Source organism: Mobula hypostoma, chromosome 14 (assembly GCF_963921235.1).
Source record: "Mobula hypostoma chromosome 14, sMobHyp1.1, whole genome shotgun sequence".
NCBI lineage: Eukaryota > Metazoa > Chordata > Chondrichthyes > Myliobatiformes > Myliobatidae > Mobula > Mobula hypostoma.
In genome coordinates, this window is record NC_086110.1 from 28,640,801 (window position 1) to 28,657,026 (window position 16,226).

The window sequence follows — 16,226 nt, forward strand, 5'->3', positions numbered from 1 at the left end:
AAATGCTGGTAAAATCTGTCCCTCAGAATTCCTTCCAGTAACTTCCCCTCTGCTGATGTCAGGCTGACTGGCCAGCAGTTCCCTGATTTGTCTTTGCTACTGTTCTTAAACAGCATTAGCAACCTGCCAGTTTTTCTGAAACTTCACCAATGGCTAATAATGAAGCAAATATCTCTACAGGGGCCTCCTACAAAGTCCACTCAGTCAGGCCCTGGGGTTTTATCCACCCCAATGTACTGTAAGGCTGCAAATAACTTCTCTCTGGGAATACGAATGCCCTCCAAAACATCTGTTTCCCTTATCTCTTGATCAACCATGATTTAATATTTGTTAAAAAATCCCATCCATCTCGTGGTGAGAAAAAGGCACCCTGCGGATCTCTAAGGGGACCCAACTCTCTCCCTAGCCCAAGAAATCCCATACTTTACTCAGTACTGTGCAAAAGACTTAGGCACATATATATAGCTCAGTTGTCTTTACAGTTACCAAATAACACTTAATACTACTGAGCTAACACAAAGCTAATTACTCTTATTTCTGTTTCCCAACCTCCTTCCCATTTTAACTAATATACAGTATGTGTACAAGTCTTAGTCACCCTAACTATATGCAGTATATGTGCCCAAGACTTTTGCACACTACTATAACATTTCTTGGGATTTTCCTTAAACCCACCTGCAACATGCATCTATTACCCTCTCTTTGCCTTCCTGATTTCCCTCGTAAGAGTATTCTTAATCTTTTTATGGACATCAAGGGATTCATTTTTGTCATTCCTCGCTTCTGCTTTTAAAAGCCTCCTGACCTAAACTGCTCAAGATGTGAAATAAAAACAGATCATATAGCAAGTGTGAAGAAAAACAGTGCTTAGGATCACTGTCCCTTCATTGCAATGAGGAACAGCTGCAAAAGAAATATATTTTAACTTGCAGGGAACAAAGAAATTGCCTGTGATAAGTACAAAAGGGAGACAGTGGGTCTGAGACGCTGACTGCGTATTTCCCTCCAATGATGCTGTCTGGCCTGCTGAGTTCCTCCAGCATTTTGTTTGTATCTGTGATAAGGAGTTGATGAAGAGAAACTAAAAGACGTAAATGGTGGTGGTCTGGGGGAGAGGATGTTGATGTTTGTCAACCACAGCTGATTTTAGAGAGAGGATGAAAAACAGAAGGAAATAATGGAACATAAAAGGATGAACAAAAGGTCCTGGATACAAAACTTTGCAGTTGCTGGAAATCTGAAATGAAACTGAATGTTGGAAAGATTCATCGGATCAAGAGGCATCTATGAACAGAGAAAAACAGTTAATATTACAGATTTTTTTCTCTTATTTTCATGTATCTGTCTATTTGCATCTCATTCAAATAAATGACCTGTAACAAGCCTCCATGACAGTCTCTAAACCAACACAATCTCCTAGTCTCTTGGTCTCTATTACTCCCATATTGCTGCAAATTAAAATGTGTTTGAAATTGAATTTTATCTCTCTACAGTTGCTGCCTAGCCTGTTGAGCATTTTCAGCATCTGTTGGTTTATTTGCTTGCCAGGAATTGGGAATATTGTATCACAAATCATGCACGTGGTTAAAATATTACCAGAGCCTCAGGAAACCCATTCTTTCAACCTTACTGCATTGACAACTTTTTGCTTCCAGGCTAAAATCTATCTTCCTTCAGAATAAATATCCTAGTTGTTTAATAGGATGAAGCAAATATTACCTTCTTTGCATTTCTTCGATTTATAACAGGCACACGTTCTTCTCCAGTTAAGCTTTTGACATCTATTTTGTCGGGGTTCCTGCACCGATGTCTCTTTTGCTTTGGTCGCTCACTCGCAATCTCAGGTTTGTTGGTTTTCTGAAATAAACGCCAAAGGACTTAAAACCAAGAAAGTACAATTGATAGTAACATATACTCTATATCACCATCAAACATATGAAATGAACACTAATAAAATGCTGAGAAATGCAAATCATGGAAAATAAATATATTTATGATTACAATATTACATCTTGAAATTATTACATACTCTACAATCTGCAATACACATTCATATTGCATAATCAATTTAATCACAGCCTCCATAGAAGTATTAGTAAACGGCATTAGCATGTAACAATCCTTAGTGACAATAAATAACTGTTCAAAGTATTTAGCAACCATTTGAGCATCCATTTCAACATCTGCCTGATGGACTTCCCCTGCAGTATTTTTCAGACATACCACTGTGCTCATTCAGGTGTTCAACTGGAGTGGGGCTCTCACTAGCTATTTCTGTCTTTTGTTAGGGGCAGATTGGGTAGAATTGTGGTTAATTCTTATTTTACGCAGGGAAAACAAATTGCACAGTTGAACGGAGAAGGCTGCTCCTAACAATTTTGGCAGACTGGGGGGAAGGGGGGAGAACTCAACCTTGGAGAAGAGTCGTAAACTAAAGGATAAAATTCTGAATAGATGAGGAACAAAAATTGCACACATGCAAAAATCTTTTAAGAAGACAGTAAAAATGTAACTTCATAAATGGTGGATACTTGACGTACTCATTGGCAGACCTCAATCAGGAAGGACTGGTGATGATATCTCCTCCTCATTGACCATCAACACAGGTGCACCTTAAGGCTGCACGCTTAATCCCCGACACACACTTGACTGTGCGGCTAAGCACAGCTCCAATGTCAACTTCAAGTTCACTGACAACACTCCTGTTGTGGGAAGAATGAGCTGGCAATGAGTCAGCTTGTCGGAGCCAGACAGGTCATCTGGTTAACGAGACTGGTGCCACAAAAACTACCTCTCGCTCAACATCAGTAAAACTAAAGAGCTGTTTGTTGACATCAGAAGGCGGAAAGAGAGTGAATATGTACCAGTCTACTTTGGGAGGATCAGCAGTGGAGAGAGTCAGCAGCTTTAAATTCCTAGGCATTAACATATGCGATGACTTGTTAGGATACTTTCTACAGTACATCTGCAGAAGTGTTAGAGTGTTCAGTGTCAAACTGAATCACCTTTGTCTCCTAAGTAAATATGCTGGCACACCTTTCTTATGATTGCAGGTATTTCCCTTCAACCATTTGTTTCTTGAACCAAACAGCATAAACCTAATCACTACTCACTACAATTAGCAATATTATGATCACCTTACACTAAAATCAACCTTGGTTCTTGTTCAAATTTGTTTGATTGTTTTAAAAATGTGTATATTTATGATAAACTATGCTTTTTGTGAATGCTACTTATATGATGCTATCTGCCTGTGCTGCTACTGTAAGTAAACTTTTCATTGCACCTGCTCATAACACGATGACCTCGACATTGACTTTGAAAAGCAAGGAAGTTGTGACGAGTCTTCATCAAAGACCGGTTTGGTAAGAACTGAACCACCGTGTTCAGTTCAGGTCACTGTGCTTTCACACAGAAGCAAGGACCTTGGAGAGAGTAAATAAAGGAATTATGGGAAGTTCCCCAAAATTAGGGAATTGTATGATGGGGAAGGCTGAAACATTACGTCAACAACTCCTTTCAAGATGACATCAGGAAAATATGTATATTTTTACGTTTAACTAAAATATGGAATACCTTGACTGTATGGTTGAGGCACACTCAATTAGTAGAGACAGAGAGAGAAACAACATGATAATAGGCCTTTCCGTCTACAACAATCATCAAGCACCCCTTCTTATTCTGATCCTATTTTCTCTACGCTTACATTTTCCAAAGAGTAAACTAGATTAGTACTTTAAAGAATTGCAATACCACAGGGAAAGACAGACTGGCATTGTATATTTGAGGGGCTGAATTGTCTATGGTTCTTTTGAGGTCAACAGTTTTATTTTTGAATGGTTGGAACTCAGAAATACATTGTCAATAATTATCTCGGCTAATGCTAAAATATGACATTGCAATTAAACCACCAACTTCAAACCAGACAAGAGAAGGTTGGATTGCAGCCCACATTCACTGCCACTGATGATCAGTGAAAATGTGTCTAACTTTGATATTAAGTATCTACCTAACAAAGCGCAGAAATTGAAAACCTGTCTTCTTTTTGAAAATTAGACTTTGGTGCCATGTTCGCATTCAAGAAATCTGTCAGAGCTTGCTGAGAAAAGGATCTGAAGGTCCACCTAAAAATCACACTTTATAACTTTTTGATTTGTGTGCACCAATGTGGGAAGAGGAAGATAGAACGTGGACTGGCCAAGGGTGACAGCAAGAGGCCAAGTAAGGGAATGTTGGCATGTGCATGCATTGACAGAATGAATATTCCCTCAGAAATAACCAACTTAAAATTGCTGCATGTGCCCTTGTCTTTCAACAGGGAGAATTTTTAAAATGAATTTTGGTCCATATTCCTTTAGGTTTATAAGAACGTGGGGCGGGGGTGGTGTCTATATTCAAACATAGAAGATCCTACTGGGGTTAACAACCTACATGCTGAGATGTTTGTGCTACTGGGAGAGTGACGACCATGGGGATGAGGGAAGGGCGGTCATTTAAAACTTAATTGTGTGGAAATTTATGTTCTGAAGGGAGTGCATCTCGGGAATTCTTTGTTGCAGTGCATGATAGAGGAAAAAGCATTAGGTGTATTTAAAGCAGAGATAGGTAATTATCTGAAAGATCATGAGATTGAGGGTCATGGGGAATTGGCACAGACTAGGAGTTGAAGCCAGCACAGATCAGCCATGATCACACTGGTCAGGCTTGAGGGGCCTGGTAGCCTCATGGTGCTCCTGTTCTCCTGTGTTCTTGCTTTGACTGTATAAAAGAGGAGGAGGAGAAGATGGCAGCGCGCGCGGCCTCTCTGATGAATGATATCTGTAATCTGTAGGGTATCGTGGGTACCCTAAAGTAGGGTACCGTGCACAATTCTGATTTGATGGAGACAGACGTGAGAGTACGGAGGAACATCTGGAGAAACTTCTAAGATGCCCGCTTTGCTGCCGCTGCTACTGCATGGTCCAGAATCCCCGGAGCAGAAGGCCCCAAATCCTCGGTTTTGCTTGTTTCGGCGGCCGGGGCGAGGTCGAAGGTGCTCAGCAGAGGATGGCGCTCGGGAGGCTGTATCGGAGGGGCTGGTCGGAGGCTCGAAGTTTTTGGACGGACGGACTCAGTGTCAGCTGTGGTCGGCTGCTTCCAATGCGTCGGCAGTTGTTGGTGCCTGGAGGTTTATGGCAGGGAATTTCTCCCTTTTGTCGCCTGCTATCAGGGACTTGGTAGTCAATCGGGACTTGAGACTTTTTTTTACCGTGCCCATGTGGTTTGTTCTTTATCAAATTATGGTATTGCTTTGCACTGCTGTAACTATATGTTATAATTATGTGGTTCTGTCAGTGTCAGTCTTTGGTTTGTCCTGTTTTTCTGTGATATCACTCTGGAGGAACATTGTAACATTTCTTAATCCATGCATGCATTTCTAAATGACAATGAACGAGGACTGAGTGTTCTCATAATCTTAAAAAAAAAGTAAATATTATCCTGAATGGTATGTAGACAAATACTCACTGGAATGTGGGCTGACACATCTGTCACGTAGTCTGGGTGTTCCTTGAGCCACTCTTCCAGTTCCTTCCTCTTTGGAGCATCTTCTCCTGTGAGCCTGGTGCCATCTTTCACATTAATAACTGAGACACGACTTTCAGCATGAAACTGCCCATGACATGCATTAAATGCTGATTGTGTGTTGACAAATTCAGCATTAGCCTGCAGACATAAATAAGTCTTTAGAGATTTCCAATAGCTTACACAACAAGTTTGGAGTATATCTGCTGTCGGCATACTTTACAGATTGTAACACAGAGCTTCACGGCAAATGGAATATTACTAATGTACAATTTCAACATTTACAGTATCAAATGAGATGTGGGTATTACAATATTAGAAAGGATGAATGCAGAAACGAGGTTCAGGACACAACTGACATTAACTTCAAAACAGATTATTGAAGCAGTGTGTTTTTGACAGAGTAAGACTACCACATGATCCTTACCAAAGTAACTCTAACCCTAGATGGGATAAAGGATAAAGAGACAGAAGTTGACATATCACTGCAGTTGAGATATTCATTAACAAGACCACTTAGAAAACAAAGTGGATAGTGGCCTCACTTCAACAGTAATAGAATTTAAACTGTTACAGAGCCTGAGTTTTCTAACATTTGAAGTGTGATGATATAGAACCAGAATTATTTGTAAAAAGTATAAAGAGACACCAGATTTAGTGGACTAAGGGTGATTTAATTGGAATGGCACCAGAATGAGAGGTTATTGAATGACTGAGGCTGTCTTGTACAGAAGGTATGGGAGGAAGGAAGGAGACCCAAGGAATGTCTTTAAGATATAGCAGAGGATTTAACATGATCTGGACCACAAATATAGAACAGTTAGTATTAATCGAACAGATTGTTGTAGGGACGTTGTTTAAACACATTCAGTGGTTTGAATGCAAGTTTGCTCTCGAAAATTTGTTGCAAGAGAAAACTCAAGAATTCTAATATTTAATTGAAATTCTGCATGCTCTCCCTCCTTTTGAGTTCACTGTTTTCATTAGAGCTCTTACTGCATATTAACTCTCAACCCATACCTTCAGCAAATCCCTTCATCTCGAAATCTAGCATTCCAATCCTTTCCAACCCTGATATCTTCACTCATTGCTACACGTCTGTATTTCCTTTCACACTCCAATTATCATGTTCTTTGATATTAGTTCCCGGAAGAAACACTTCCCTAATTCTGTTATTCCTGTACTTTCTAAATCTTAATGGGCTAGCTTTATTGCACAGTATTTTCTTGCAAAGATTAATTCTCTCTATTAAATGTACACCTCATTTAAAACCATAACCCTCTTCACTGACTGTAACCCTCATCTCTTCTCTTTTACATCTGACGAATGCAGAATAGACACGAAAGTCATTTGATTCGGTCAGACATCAACAGATCTGATTCGATCAGATGGCAATAACCTTTTGCCCTTGTCCCCAGCAAGTGCAAAGAGCTCACGGATTTCGAAGACAATCCAATCTCCCAATTCTGCTGATCCACCCAATACAACCTCACCCTCAATACACACAAATCTTAAGTTTCATTTGACTTATTCAAACCTAGAGGTCACAATTTTCTCTAAATGCCCCCCACCCAACTCTCCTTGCATCCTCTTTGACTTGCCATGCTCTTATGACACAACTTTGTTTTCACATGAACTGATTTTGACTCAGCAATTGACCATGCGGTTTTCTTTCTGACATTACGTCTGGTACTTCGTTACCATTCTTTGGGGTACCTTTACTGTCTCCTTCAGAAACACCCTCTCAAAAAAAAAACTCTGAATCCTCCTTCCTTGTAAACTACTGCCTCATCTCTGACCTTCCTTTCCTCTCAAGTCCTTGAACCTGTTGGAGACTTTCGAACGTGTATCAAGATACATTGAAAAGGTTTTGTTTGCTTATCAGGTTCAAGTTCAAATTTAACGTCATCTGACTGTGCAAACCAAATAACTTTCCTCCGGACCATGGCGCACTTACATATATCACACACAGCACATAAACCAAAATACTATACTATAAGTTAATAAAATATAGTTCAAAATGCACATAGTAAAGTGCAGCACAGGTAAACAGTAAACAGCTCGCTGTCTGAGTGACGAGACCTCGGTGGTGGCAGGGTATTTATTAGGCTCACAGTCTGATGGAAGAAGCTGTGGCCCAGTTTGACAGCCGCAGTCCTGATGCTTCTGTATCTCCCTCCTGATGGTAGTAGGTCAAAGAGACTGTGGGATGGGCGATGGGGATCTTCAACCATGCTTTGGACCCTCTATCCACAACACACCCAGTAAATGTCACAACTAGGGAAGAGGGAGACCCCGATGATACTCTCAGTGGTTCTTACTGTCCTCTGTGGGGCCGTGTAGTCCAATGCCCTGCAGCCTCCGTACCACACAATGATGCAGCCAGACTGGACACTCTCAATGGTGCTCCTGTAGAAAGTTGTTAAGAATGGGGGCAGGGAGCCTTGCATGCCTGAATCTCCTCAGAAAATGTAGATGCTGCTGTGCCTTCTTGATTAGTGGGGAGCTGTTGTGGGTCCAGGTTACATCGTCCATTCTGTGCACACCCAAGTGACTTTGTGCTCTTCACTCTCTCTACAGCAGAGCCATTGGTGTGCAATGGAGAGTGGTTGATCTGTGCCTTCCTGAGGTCCACAATCATCTCTTTTGTCTTGTCCATGTTGAGACTCAGGTTGTTGTTCTCACACCATTTGACAGGCCTCTCTCTCGCTCTCTCTACCTCCTCAGCGAACTTTGATGGTGCAGTTTGAGTTGAACCTGACAGAGCAGTTGTGAGTCAGCAGCGTGAACAGCAGCGGGCTGAGCACACAACCCTGGGGTGGCACCACTGCTCAGTGTGATAGAACTTGAGATGTCGATGCCAACTTGGACTGACTGGGGTCTTTCTGCAAAGAAGTCCAAGATCCAGTTACAGAGAGGGATGTTGAGTCCTAAAAAGGGCAGTTTACCCACCAGCCTCTGATTGATGACTGAGTTAAATGCCAAGCTGAAGTCGATGAACACTACCCTGACATACGAGGCATCGGTTTCTAGGTTGGGCAGGACAGAGTGGAGGGCTGAGGCTACGGCATCACCAGTTTGAGGGGCAGGTGAACTGGAAAGGGTCCATTGTAGCTGGAAGGTGGGATTTTATCCAATCCATTACCAGCTGAAAGCACTTCATGATTGTTGAAGTCAGTGCCGCTGGACAGTAATCCTTTAAGCCAGTTACCGTTGTTCTCTCGGACATCAGAATAGTGGTTGCTGCCTTGATGCCTGCAGGGACAGTGGGTTGTTACAGTGAGATAGTAAAGATGTCGATTAAGACTCTGTCAGCTGGGCTGCACAGTCTCTCAGCACCCGACCAGGTAAGTTGTCCAAATCTGCAGCTTTGTGCGGGATTATCCTAGCTTGGGTCCACCTCACCTTGGCTGTGGCTTGACGTCATATCATTCAATTGGTCAAATAGAGCACAGAAAGCATTCAAGCCGTTGCTGCCGTTGATGTGCAGGGTGGACTTGTAATCGGTTATGGTATGTATACCTTGCCACATGTCCCTGGTGACACAAAGGTGTCTGTGGATTCCCTGTGCATACTCATGCTTTGCCTTCCTGACGGCACAGGAGATCGCGGGTCTTACTGACCCCCAAGCAGTACACGAGTCTCTGCAGTCAGCCAAGGTTTCCGGTTTGCCCTAGCAGTGCAGTGTTTAATATCATCCTGACAGATCATTCTATACATAATTACATCAGAAAAGATAATTCAGCATTGCCCATCTTTCCCAGAATTTGTTTAAATCCATGCAGTCTTGTTCATATCTGTACCACACCCTCAAAATGACCCTTTTCAAAGTCAATAATGACATGCAACAGGGCCATGAAATTGACGTTAAGCTCCCTTGACCCGCCTACTGACTTCAACATGGCTGACCACACCATCTTCCTCCAAAACTTCCCACTATACAATGGTGGAGCTGCATACTCCCGATTCCATTTACACTTAACCACCAGATGTTGCCAGAGCCAAATGCAATGCCTTCTCTTCCACTGTCACCAGTTCCTCCTGAGGAGGTGATCTTGCCTTTCATTTCCTTATCAACATGCTGAACCCTTGGCAACATTTTCTGCACTTTTGGCCACTTGTACGATCCAAGATATAATTATTTTCTGCTGCCTTGGATGCAAGCTTGGGCTTGCTCTCCTTAAATCCCTATCTATCTTTTGATTTTTCATTCCTTGTTTAAACTGCTATTTAAAACCCTAAATCCGTGACCAAGCTTCTTTCCCCTTAGCAAGCCCAGTGTCTTCGTTTAGTTTGATTTAGTTAGAATTTTGTTTGCTAATACTCCCATAAAGTGCCTTTGGGAGCCTTGTTATATTAAGTGTGCTAGCTGAATAAGTGTTCCTATTGTACTGAAATATTCACTTATACAAAAGCACATCAAAATATTGGAAGTAATTTTGCTTATTTGCATCTTCTTTTCTGGTAATACTAAGCATCTACCCTATTAACGTCAAATATTGTGCAGTCCCTGAATTTCTGGCAAACCAGAAAAATAACCATTTCTCCTGAGAAATTATAAACCTTAAGCTGGTGTCTGCTTTTTAACCTTCCATTCTTCATACTTTTCAACAATATGTTGTGCGCATTATTGGAGAAAAATGAACAGAACTAATAATTGGTTGTATCTTCACTAGTTGTAATCTTAACTTTAAAATCTACAGGAAAAATGGACAAACTACCTTTCTTAATCAGCTGAGTAGACCCTTCAAATTTGCAGATTGCAGTGGATTTGTTGCCTAGACTTTGCGGCAGGAAGCCACCTCCACAAGCAGACTTCACTCGTCACTGACCTGTTAAAAAGGCTTCTTCTTGCCTTGTACAATTCCACGGGAGGAAGTTACCAAAAGAAACTAGCCTGGTTCTCTGAGGCAAGGCTAGCCTCTTTCATGGAACACGGTAAGTCCACCGGGGGTAGGGTGGGGGAATAACCTGAATAAGCCCCACATGTAAACTGACAGCATCCTCCTTGCTGTCAGAGATACTGCATGAAACTCCCCAGAAAACCTAAACCCACCAACTTCCAGATAAATCGTGGTGGAGAAGCTCAAATTGGGCAGTAGTATCAGCCTAAGAACACGAAGAAACAGTGAAGCTGAAGGTACTGGTTCAACAATCGATTAAAATTTCGTTTGTAGACGAATAAAAAAAGTGAACAAGATAATCCAGTACGCATAACAGATATGAGTGGAGGAATGCAGGTCTGAACTATATCCTTAATCTATTTTAATATGACAAGTCAGACTGGTACTGCATATGAACCCAGAGCATTGGTTAGCACATCAGAATATGATATTGCTGCTACCACAAACACATGGAAATAAAGGCAGGACTGATAACTTAATATTCTTGGATACATAAGGACCAGTGCTGTCATTTGTTATATGATTTGGATGTAAATGCAGGAGGTATGATTATTAAGTCTACAGATGGCACAAGAATTGGTGGTATTGTTAATATTGAGGTGACGCACTTTAGGAAGAATAATAAGGCACGGCGAATGGTAGGGCCCTAGGAAGCGTGGAAGAACAGAGAGAGTTATGGTGACAAAAGGCAGATTTTAAGGTGAAGGTGTCAGAGAATTCAGTAAACCCATGCTCCTCCACTCAACTCCAATCCTCTACTTTGGAGTCCAATGTTGGAGCAGAATTGGTAGAATGCCCAGCGATTCTCGGCTTTTTGCATTCACATAGGCAACACTTATAAAGCTCAGTGTCAGTAGATGCAAGACTTCATCCAGCAAGTTTCAACCCATGAGCACCACTGACATACAGTGACATTGCAATAACATGAATTATAATGAATGGTAGACACAATCAACTCCTCTCTGCACTTGCAAAACAAAATTACCTTGGATATTCTAAAGTAATGGAAATAAAAATGTTATTATTGGTTTGACTTTTTCCACCATGGAACAGTCTAATTATGATTGAGATTATAACATTATAGGTTTTGGTAACAGGGAAATAATACAGAGGATGTGGAGATCAAAGGTCTGAATAAGCTGAAGCTAATGGAAATCAGTTGTTCTTCTGTTCTTCAAATGATCAGAGTAGTAAAGTCTTTAAGTAATAAAACAGTGTGCAAGGAAAGTACAGGAAATGGGAAAAAAACGACCGACAGGGACTAAATGATGAGAAACATTTCTGCCCTTCAGTCTCAATTTCTCAGCTACTGAAGCCTTCATCGTTTGTTACCTTGAGTTTCAACTTCAAAGCACTCCTTCTAGTTGGCTCTCCTCATTGTATTCCACTTCAACTTGAGTTTAAGCTTGTTCCACTTGAACCTCCACTGACCTAGTCCCAATCCTTATTTTCTTAGTTCAGCCACAGCCAAGTCAAGTTTTAGTGTTCTTGTTCCCTTTTTTAAAACCAAGACTCACCCTCCCTATCTTGATAGTATTATCCGATGGAACCACCTACTTGTGCTTCTCAAAGTGTGACCTCTTACCCATAATTTGTGTCTTCAACTGCTTAAGCAGCAATGACTGGAATTTCCTTCCTTAGGCTCCTTGCCTTTGCTTAAATGGTTTGGCTTCAATATTTTGTTCAATGACATTCACGTGAAAGGCTTTGAGACATAGATGCTACATTAAAGGATACTTATAATTGCCAACAAACAACACACATCAAAGTTGCCGGTGAACGCAGCAGGCCAGGCAGCATCTCTAGGAAGAGGTACAGTCAACCCTGGGTCTCAGCCCGAAACGTCGACTGTACCTCTTCCTAGAGATACTGCCTGGCCTGCTGTGTTCACCAGCAACTTTGATGTGTGTTGCTTGAATTTCCAGCATCTGCAGAATTCCTCGTGTTTGCGCTTATAATTGCCAGTTGTTTCTAACTCAAATGTACACAAATAACCAAAAATACAATTACTTCTAAGAGCCTGATAGCCATAACCTAGGAAATCGGATTCAATTATTCTTATTTCCCATCCTCCACTTTTCAATACCTTCATCAACTTTTTCTACCCATATCCTCTCCCAAGCTTCCAGAGAAACCTTTATTTTTTAAATACAGGAATTTACTTCATAATTCAATTCACTCATGACCCAGTACTCACCTTAACTCCTCAACTACAGAAACATAGAAAACCTACAGCACAATACAGGCCCTTCAGTCCACAAAGCTGTGCTATGTTAAAATTAAGCACAATTCTCGTATTATTTGAACTAAAAAAGATTATCACCAATCATGAAATGTTTAATCTAAATTTGTTTGATGACTAAATCTTACCATAGAAACCATAGAATCTACAGCACAGAAACAGGCCTTTTGGCCCTTCTTGGCTGTGCCGAACCATTTTCTGCCTAGTCCCACTGACCTGCACACGGACCATATCCCTCCATACACCTCCCATCCATGTATCTGTCCAATTTATTTTTAAATGTTAATAAAGAACCCGCATTTACCACCTCATCTGGCAGCTCATTCCATACTCCCACCACTCTCTGTGTGAAGAAGCCCCCCCAATGTTCCCTTTAAACTTTTCCCCCCTCACCCTTAACCCATGTCCTCTGGTTTTTTTCTCCCCTTGCCTCAGTGGAAAAAGCCTGCTTGCATTCACTCTATCTATACCCATCATAATTTTATATACCTCTAACAAATCTCCCCTCATTCTTCTACGCTCCAGGGAATAAAGTCCTAACCTATTCAACCTTTCTCTGTAACTGAGCTTCTCAAGTCCCGGCAACATCCTTGTAAACCTTCTCTGCACTCTTTCAACCTTATTTATATCCTTCCTGTAATTTGGTGACCAAAACTGAACACAATACTCCAGATTCGGCCTCACCAATGCCTTATACAACCTCATCATAACATTCCAGCTCTTATACTCAATACTTTGATTAATAAAGGCCAATGTACCAAAAGCTCTCTTTACGACCCTATCTACCTGTGACGACACTTTTAGGGAATGTTGTATCTGTATTCCCAGATCCCTCTGTTCCACTGCACTCCTCAGTGCCTTACCATTAACCCCGTATGTTCTACCTTGGTTTGTCCTTCCAACGTGCAATACCTCACACTTGTCTGTATTAAACTCCATCCGCCATTTTTCAGCCCATTTTTCCAGCTGGTCCAAGTCCCTCTACAGGCTCTGAAAACCTTCCTCACTGTCTACTACCACCTCCAATCTTTGTATCATCAGCAAATTTGCTGATCCAATTTAATCTTGTTAACCAAGTTAATTTCATTGCACATAAGTTCACAGATTACTTTGTAGCAAACTGACTGCCTTTTCCTGAAAGCGAGCCCGACATTTTCGACTGAATTACCAGCTGAATCATCATGGATGCGGACAGAATATCACTGTTTATGCATATCTGTAGGAACAGTTCCACCCCCGCTCCCCTTACTCACCATACAAGGTGGACAGTTCATTCAATATGTCCATACCTTCAAACAGGATTAATATTTTACCTATTTCTAAACTTTTTAGCTTTACTTCCCATCGCAGTGAAATTATACTCAGTGAGTCAGCAAAGACTGACTCATGCCATAATCAATGAAACAATCACATTGGAACATGCTGTCTGACAGAAGGTAAAGAAAGTAGACAGGTTCATGCAGTTAGGCAACAGAATTTTACATTGCTAACATTAGCAGTTAAGTTGCATCATTAAATTTATTTCTATAAATAACTTCTGTGAATGATATTACAATATAAAAGCAGACTTACAGGTTGTAATGATTTGTTCCGGTTCATGAAAAGATTGTCCAATCCTTCCACATTCTTTTTTCTTCCCCTTCTCTTTTTAACAATTGGCTGGGCATCCAATAGGATTCCATTTGTGCAGTGTCCTGTGATCTGCTGAGAAGCACCTGCTAATGCTGATTTAGGATGGGGGATCGCTGTGGAGATGCTGCCAGGTAAACTGGTATTGAATACCACTGAGGATGACAAGGGAATGGAGCTCCCAGCTCCCATTAAAGACTTTGAGAAGTCCACAGCCAATTCTTGACTGCTGTCAGGAGTAGAGTACAAGTCGTGCAGCTGTGCCATATACTGATGCTGATCTGAAGTTCCTTCCTCAGTCTCTCGAGCTCTCTTCTGAGTGAGTCTTTGCTTCTGAAAAGTTAACTTCAATCCACTTTCCTATTGAAACAAATGGCAATAATAAAAATGGCTTTACAATGATAGACATCAACTTTAGGTCTACCAGCTAAAGCCTAGTTGTCTTGGTAGCTGGAGACCACAGACAAATTGAATTATGTTTAGATGAACACAAGCACACCAATTACATTACAAACAACCTTTAAGAAAGTGGGTACGAGTACGTTTGTAAATTAGTAATATTTTAAACATCCAGTTATAATTACTAATGATACAGTTGAAGCAAAAGGAATTATTATCATATTTGTCAACTTTATCCAATTCGTTTATTCTTTGACATTGGTGCCCTATGTCGTAGTCTGCTTTCTCATCCAAATGACCTTTCTTTATGCCCAGTTTAGACAGAGTTCTGTCAAAAATTGAATATTAACTATTCATGAATAATTATTAAATATAATGGAATTACTGAGATATCAAGATAAATTCTTGTGACTTCGGAATTATTATATTCTTCATGTTCTTTTTTTTTCTTTTGCATGTTTTTGAAAGCTTTTTCTGGTCCACATTGCATGTCTCAACTGACAGCAAGTGGAAAAGATCTACCAGTGGATCTCTATTCTTGGTCAGATTGACTTTTCTCTTTGATTATTTGGCACACGTGGGAATGCAATGTGTGGGCAGCCCCTTTTACAGGCTTGCTGTATGAAGAATATTCTGTATTGTAGCAAACAGACATCTCCACAAACCCACAATCTTTATCAACACAGGAGCACCACAGGAATGTGTGTTTAGCCCCCTGTTCTATTCAATTTACACCTATGACTGTTTGGCTAATTAAAGCTCCAACACCATGTACAAGTTTGCTGATGACACCACTGTTGTGGGCTGTATCAAAGGGGATGACAAATCAGCATACAGGAGGGAAATTGCAAAATTGGCCAAAAAGGGCTCATAACAATAACCTCTCACTCACTGTGAGCAAGACCGAGAAACTAATTGTGGACTTCATGCAAGGGAAACCAGAGGTCCATGAGTCAGTAATCATTGGAGGATCGAAGGTGGAGGGGGTCAGTAACTTTAAATTCCTGGGTGTCACTATTTCAGAGGACCTGTCCTGGACTTATCACATAAATATAATTGCAAAGAAAGCACAACACCTCTACTTCCTCAGGAGTCTGCAGATTTTCGGCATGTCATCAGAAACCTTGGAAAACTTCTATAAATGCATGGTGGAAATTGTGCTGACTGGCGGCATTACGGCCTGGTATGGGAACACCAATGCCTTTGAATGGAAAATCCTACAAAAGGTAGTGGGTTCAACCCAATTCATCACAGGTAAACCCTCCCAACCATTGAGAACATCTACATGAAACATTGGCGTAGAAAAGCAGCATCGATCATCAAAGAACCTCACCACCCAGGCCATGCACTTTTCTCGCTGCAGTCATCAGGTAGAAGGTATAAGTACCTCAGGATTCGCACCACCAGGTTCAAAAACAATTACTACCCCCTCAACCATCAGGCACTTGAACAAAAGGGGATAACTACACTCATTCTACTTCTGGTGTTCC

The 16,226-nt window shown here is 41.1% G+C and overlaps 1 protein-coding gene and 1 long non-coding RNA gene across 15 annotated transcripts in view; one reads left to right on the top strand and one right to left on the bottom strand.

Annotated features, from left to right (window-relative positions):
* LOC134356174 (uncharacterized) overlaps positions 1 to 16,226 on the top strand; it is a 59,423-nt gene that overhangs the window by 30,109 nt on the left and 13,088 nt on the right. For 3 of the 4 annotated variants that reach the window (XR_010020296.1, XR_010020293.1, XR_010020294.1), the window contains exons 2-3: positions 4,057 to 4,221; positions 10,266 to 10,500. This is a non-coding gene — a long non-coding RNA (uncharacterized LOC134356174). The remainder of the gene's footprint in view (positions 1 to 4,056; positions 4,222 to 10,265; positions 10,501 to 16,226) is intronic. The other variant, XR_010020295.1, reaches the window with a different exon arrangement.
* The window catches only part of chd9 (chromodomain helicase DNA binding protein 9), a 279,147-nt gene that overhangs the window by 9,934 nt on the left and 252,987 nt on the right, over positions 1 to 16,226 (bottom strand). For all 11 annotated transcript variants that reach the window (XM_063066872.1, XM_063066866.1, XM_063066868.1 and 8 more), the window contains 3 exons: positions 14,281 to 14,697; positions 5,506 to 5,703; positions 1,720 to 1,857 (listed from right to left, as the gene is read on the bottom strand). In XM_063066872.1, the coding sequence (XP_062922942.1) occupies positions 1,720 to 1,857; positions 5,506 to 5,703; positions 14,281 to 14,697 (753 nt within the window). The remainder of the gene's footprint in view (positions 1 to 1,719; positions 1,858 to 5,505; positions 5,704 to 14,280; positions 14,698 to 16,226) is intronic.